Genomic DNA, 5,890 nt, shown 5'->3' on the forward strand with positions numbered 1-5,890 from the left:
AAAAAATTTGGAGCGAAACTTGAAGATGACACTCGGCTAAAATAGTACTTGATACTAATACGGTAGAGATGAATACGACATATAGAACGGCTAGACGACCAAGAGAAAGGAGATCTGAGATCTTGACTCACGACCACAAGCTGAAGAGTACTGTAACTAGAGCAAATGTATTATAACCAATATCAAGCAATGATACACCAGAACTCGAAAAAGGATTGAACGGCATGTTGAAACACTAAATCGAATTTGGTTGTATCGAATGCCCTCGATGGCGGGATTTCTTCAGGGTATTCAAAATATATACACATTCAATGTTCATAGTTGCATGTACTTATTATTCGGCAGATTTAATGTAAATCGAAATAATAAATCACCTAATACTATTGTACTTAGTTTCACTCTTACTCAGTGTTAGGTTTAGATCACTTTCAGGTTATGCACCGATGACCGAACATTTCCTCGGACTCTGAATCGCGTTCTCTCATCATACTGTTATTGCCTTTCTTCCAAGCTACTATCGATAGTGAATGGCCACTACTAAACTAGTGTACCGAAGGGCTACCGAAGACGCAATAACTGGATCACGCTAAATAAATTAACTATCAATTACGGATTTGATAAAGTGCAGTTTTGTGTGGAACTAGAACGGTGGCTGTTAAGTCGCATGGCATTTCCCCGACCAATTGTAAACCATTCCGGAGCAATCTGCCCCGCTAAGCCGGGTAAAGCCTCGACCTGCCCCAACACTCAGTATTACATTCATTACGCATCCTCGTCATCTTCCTCCTCTTCCCCATCGACCTCATCACCTTCATCTTCCTCATCTGTAAAAAAAAAATAACGAGAAGAAAAGTGAGGTTAGAAAGCGTGCCGCTTCTTGCCGTTTGCTTGACAACTAACCTTCAGCTTCGATATCCTCCTCATCGCCATAGGGAACGTCATATTCTTCATCCTCTCCCTCCGCTTCCTCGCCCTCATCATCGACATCTTCGTCTTCCTCTTCTTCTACATCCTCGCCCGCGCCATTTTTGTCCTTCTTCACTTTTTTGGATTCTGTCGTTTTTTCCTGTAGAAGAAAAAAAAACATGAAAAATAGAACGTTAAGTTTAACCTATTAGCCGCTTCAATCGATTTCTATATTCTACAAGCACGCCGATGAATGTATCTGTGTCATGATCGCTTCTAGCGATAGCTTGTTGAAGAGGGGTGCCATCATGTTCGTGAGGGCAATAAATTGAAATATTTTCGATTTAATGTTAGTAAAATCTTTAAAAAACAGGAAATGGGGTATTTTTGTTGTAGATTATGACTGACATGACAAAAAAAATCAGCGACAAACTGTATACATAATGAATCTGGCGATTCGTGTATATATGAGCGTAGCACCTGCCGGGAGATGACAGCTGCCGCCAATATTAAGCGGTGGCGGCATTGGTGCTACATCCAACGCAGACCGGTCGTCATTTCTAGAACAATTCAAACGCTTGGCGTGGACATCTGTTCCTTACCAGATAACTGTACTACAGTCAGTTGAACTAGGTTCATTGAAGGACGCTGATAAACGGTACTCACTTCGGCGGGCCGCTTGACTCCTTTCAGTTCCTTCACGGTCTCGGCGCTTTCTTCCGTGGCGGCAACATCCTCAACTTCAACTTCACTTTTCTTGTTTTCGGGACTCATTTTAATTTGATTTGCACGATAAAATCCGTTTACCAAATTGGAAGCAAGAGCTGCTTTAAATGGCTCAGTAGGCTTCGGTTTGATGCTTGCTTAGGAGCGAATATGTAACCACAACGAACTGCAAACTACGACTGTGCTACTGCTTTAGCGTGCCACTGAGATGAGGTAACAGCGTGTGGGGACCGTTGGAAGCGTTGCCTATATTGGGACGCCAGGTAAACGCTAGTTTTAAGGATAATTCTATGGGTAGTTTATTTTTTCCACTCGACAATTGTTTTCCATAATTGAAAACCTTTCTGTCGGCGTTTTTCGGGCAAAAATTAAATTGAAAAGATGAAATTGTTTACCTAAAAGGAGGGCTGCATGAGTATACGAGCGAACGGATTTGCTTTGCCGGCATGAGTGTATCTGGCATAGCGTCGCGTGTGCTTCACTTAACCATGAGGGGCTGCCTTCACGTAGCTACCGATGCAGGGCTGATGAGCACGCTTCAGCACATTACGGCGAATGAGTCGCCAATAAATGGATGAGTAAGGCGATAATCATTTGTTTGTAGTTTTTCGGTTGACTTTTTTGACACGGTTCGTTGCGGTAGCGCTTTACCGGAGCCGGTTCACTTGGTATCTTTCGTTTAGGGGAAAGGTTATGAAATCATTTGGACTTTCATATTTTTGCGAGGTTTAGTAGGCTGAATCTCGTGCAATAATTGACTCGGTTCGACGAGTTCAGGTAATGTTCGCGTGTAGTCGCTATTGTTAGAAAGACAATGGATACACGTTTCTTTATCAAATTAGTTTGAAATTATTCATTTTGTTATAGATTCTTATAATCTTTTCATACCTCTAATGGATAGTTTATTCCGAAAAAAATACAGTTTATAGTATGCTAGCGTGAAAAATATCGAAACTGGCAACATAAACATATGTTTGCCAAACCACTTGAAGGAGTTCATTGGAATAAGTAGGTCGGGTTCTGTACTGAATTGTAAAATCAAGCCTTTACTTTGCTTTGCAAAATGTTCCTATTGACTGGATTACCTCTAAAGTGTTAATGCAAAATAAATTCATAGGATGGAATTCAAATCACCTAGCAGTTGGAAAAAGAATCACTTTAATTATGGTATAATTTTGATTTAAATAGTAAACGGATAATAATCATTTTGGTAGCAAATTTGTAGAATTTCAAACAAGGTTCTTATACGATTATCTTTAATCATACTGGATCCGAAAAAATCTCGTTCAAAATAAAAATTACGATATTAAAGCTCATTTTCAGTGGATGCCATCCAAACAATTACATAGAATAAAATTAGTACAAGCAAAATCAGTCGTTTTATAGCACAAATTTAAAAGAAAAATATTTTTTAATTTATTTGCCATATTTATGGTAAACTGTAGATAAACTACTTTCATTAAAAAAAAGCCACGCAGTTTTTTATACTAACGTTCATTAACACTTCAAATCTTATTGGATATTTTTCAACGATCAAAGCGTATATGAAAGAAAGAATAAGAATAAAAAACAACGCCATTCCATTACAGGTCCACAAAAACCGCGCCAAAATAAACTGCACGCTAAGAGGCAAAAATAAATATTTCCCATGCGAAGTCACAGACGCCGGCCGGCTTCAATACTGACGCTTCCCATGACTGATAAGTTAATTAATCTTCAGATTAGAAAACAGTACCTGTTTTAAAAACTGTTCTAATAAATAAACACTTCACCCGAAACGTAAAATAATTATATCCCCAGCCAACTGCGATTTGAATTTCCAGGAAAAAAGAAAACAAAAGCAAAGCGTGCGAATTGACAGCTGCCGCCAGAATTGAACAGTGGCGCTTCCGCTCAACTTCGTTTTAACTACATTCGAACTGACCGTTCACCATTTTCTCACTCACAACTCAAACGTGTCAAATAACGGAACACAGTTGAAATATTTACGAATATCCGGTACTTACATCAGCGGGCCGCTTAACGCCTTGCACTTCCTTGATCTCTGCCTTCTCGTCGCTGGCGGCAACGGTCTCGATCTCAACTTCACTAGGTTTGCTTTCTGAACTCATTTTGATATATTTGATTATATTATGCTAGGCACCACACGACTTAAAAACAAATTACGTAGTTTTAACAATAAATGACTCGCTAGACTTGATTGCTTGATTCTTGCTTGAAAGCGAAGATGTAATCACAACGAACGCTAAATCACGAATGTGCTGTGCTGCTTTGAGCTTGATACAGAAGGGATGTAGCAATGTGACGCTAACAGGGGGAAGCGTTGCTTTTATCGGGACTTCAGGTAAACGAACGTTTGAAGGATAATTCCAGGGGTAGATTATTGTCTTCTTTTTGGCAACTGCGCGTCCATACTTTATCCCTTTTAGGGCCACAGTCAATGTTGAAACGATTAAATTGTTTACCCGAAAAGAGGGATGCTTGAGTTAACGAATGTTTTTGTTTTGTTTTGCCGTCTTGAGTATTGAACTGATACAAATCTGATGAGCACTCTTCGGAAAATTACGCGCGGATGAGTCGCCCACATTAAATGAGTGTAGTGGTAATCATTTTGATCATCACTTTTTCCTCATCCTTTTACTCATGGATGCCGTTGACGAAAACGTGGTGGTTGTTATTACATTGCTAAATCAAACAATCTGCTTCGGTTGATGCGGTAATAATACATAATGAATTTATTTATATTTAATGGAGGTTTCTTTTCTTACAACGCAGAAAATTACGAACTCTTACACAAGGCTTTCGTAATTCCAATACATCATTTGTAGTGATATTACTTATGTGGCCAAAGAAAAAAAAGAATCACATTCTAACTCTCAACTGCTGCTGGGGTCAAGCGCATACCGGCATAGAAAATGACGCTTTCTACTCTCGTCTAATGGTTTCGCTACTTGGCGGGCTTCTATCGCATCGTTGAGCGCTCATTTGATATTCTACTGATGCAACCAACCAACGCACACAATGATTGCACGGTTGCCTCAACTTAGCTACAGAAAACTGACCACGGCAATCGAACACAGCGTGAGGGTAAGCGCCTTTCGATTGCGCGTCATGTGCGCAACGCCTGCTTGTGTGTTGCGCATATGGACAGCGATGCCAATTCTACGGGCATCTCCGTTTCGTTAGACACAAATATCGAAACCTTTTACTGATCAATTTTTTCAGGAATTTCAGTGATTATATACGAATTTGAAAAACATGTTTTTGCAAATATGAATGATGTTTTGTTACTTTTATTGGTAACATTTCATGAAAAAATCGGAATCCTTAAATTGCAAAATCACTAAATGTTTAAAGAAAATTAAAAAATATACAACTCGCATGCTCTGAGGAATCAAATTAATATGATTCAATGTCAAATGAAATGAAAAGTGGTGAACAGCCGCTATACGCTTAACTGTCCCATGTGCTATAGGATTCCGCATACACATGGAACAATTATGCGTAGAGCAGCTGTGAAATGAAGTGAAATACCAAATCGCGAATATCTGGGTTGAGGGCCCTTGGGTTTATTGTTTGATAACTTCTCAGCCAACTGTGGTTGAATGGACAACAGTGAGTCTAGTTTGTGCTACACTGTATAGTCGGTCCTAGTTCCTCTTGGATCATACACATTTGGAGCAATACCAGATGCTGCTCTTAGTTGTTTTCTATGGTTTGATTTGATAAGGCCAAAATGGTCGCAGGAGATCAAATAAGGCATTGGCGGTACGAGGTTTTTAGGAGCTCGGGACAAAGAGTTCGATTATTTCTCAACCGTTGTCTGTATCACATATTTATTATTTAATATTTATTAATTACTTGAATTTTTTTAAGAAGTAGGGAAAAACCCCTTTGATCGAAATTTGCTTTAGTAATCTCTTCTCAAAAAGGCATAAAAACCTACTTTTCTTTTCAAAATATATAAGATTTCTTTTAACGGAAATCTTATATACACCGTAACAGTCGAAATCTTCATTTGCAATCAAAATATATAAATACAACAAATTCTTAGACTAATTTAGCTCACTCGGTTAAATAAAACCATAACAGAGCTAAGCTTCATTATCCACATGTATATCAAGTTCAAAGGATGGTAGCGTTGTTGTCTTGATAAGTGAGTTGTAGTATTCAAATACCTGAAAATATATTAAATTTATGGATCAAAGTTTAAGATTGGATCTGATGAGAAATTCGAAGATGATTTTAAGGACAACAA

The 5,890-nt window shown here is 38.6% G+C and overlaps 1 protein-coding gene across 2 annotated transcripts; it reads right to left on the reverse strand.

Moving 5' to 3' along the window:
* Positions 1-314: 314 nt before the first annotated feature.
* LOC131685884 (bacchus-like) lies at positions 315-3,885 on the reverse strand. Of its 2 annotated transcripts, none has more exons than XM_058969890.1 (3): positions 3,639-3,885; positions 901-1,066; positions 315-824 (listed from the first exon to the last, which is right to left on the reverse strand). In XM_058969890.1, the coding sequence occupies exons 1-3, from the start codon at positions 3,741-3,743 to the stop codon at positions 763-765; spliced, it is 333 nt and encodes a 110-aa protein (XP_058825873.1). In that variant the 5' UTR covers positions 3,744-3,885; the 3' UTR covers positions 315-762. The 2 variants fall into 2 exon arrangements, with proteins under 2 accessions (XP_058825873.1, XP_058825872.1); XM_058969889.1 differs by lacking the exon at positions 3,639-3,885 and adding an exon at positions 1,573-1,823.
* Between the last annotated feature and the right edge of the window lie 2,005 nt (positions 3,886-5,890).

The sequence above is a fragment of the Topomyia yanbarensis genome, chromosome 2, assembly GCF_030247195.1.
Source record: "Topomyia yanbarensis strain Yona2022 chromosome 2, ASM3024719v1, whole genome shotgun sequence".
NCBI lineage: Eukaryota > Metazoa > Arthropoda > Insecta > Diptera > Culicidae > Topomyia > Topomyia yanbarensis.

Bases quoted from the DNA above. Each gene is read 5' to 3' on its own strand.
- LOC131685884 (XM_058969889.1), bottom strand. From the start codon at position 1,680: ATGAGTCCCGAAAACAAGAAAAGTGAAGTTGAAGTTGAGGATGTTGCC. The intron at 1,067-1,572 runs GTGAGTACCGTT...TTTCTTCTACAG, and splicing joins GAGTCAAGCGGCCCGCCGAA to GAAAAAACGACAGAATCCAA. The intron at 825-900 runs GTTAGTTGTCAA...TTTTTTTTACAG, and splicing joins GGAGGATATCGAAGCTGAAG to ATGAGGAAGATGAAGGTGAT.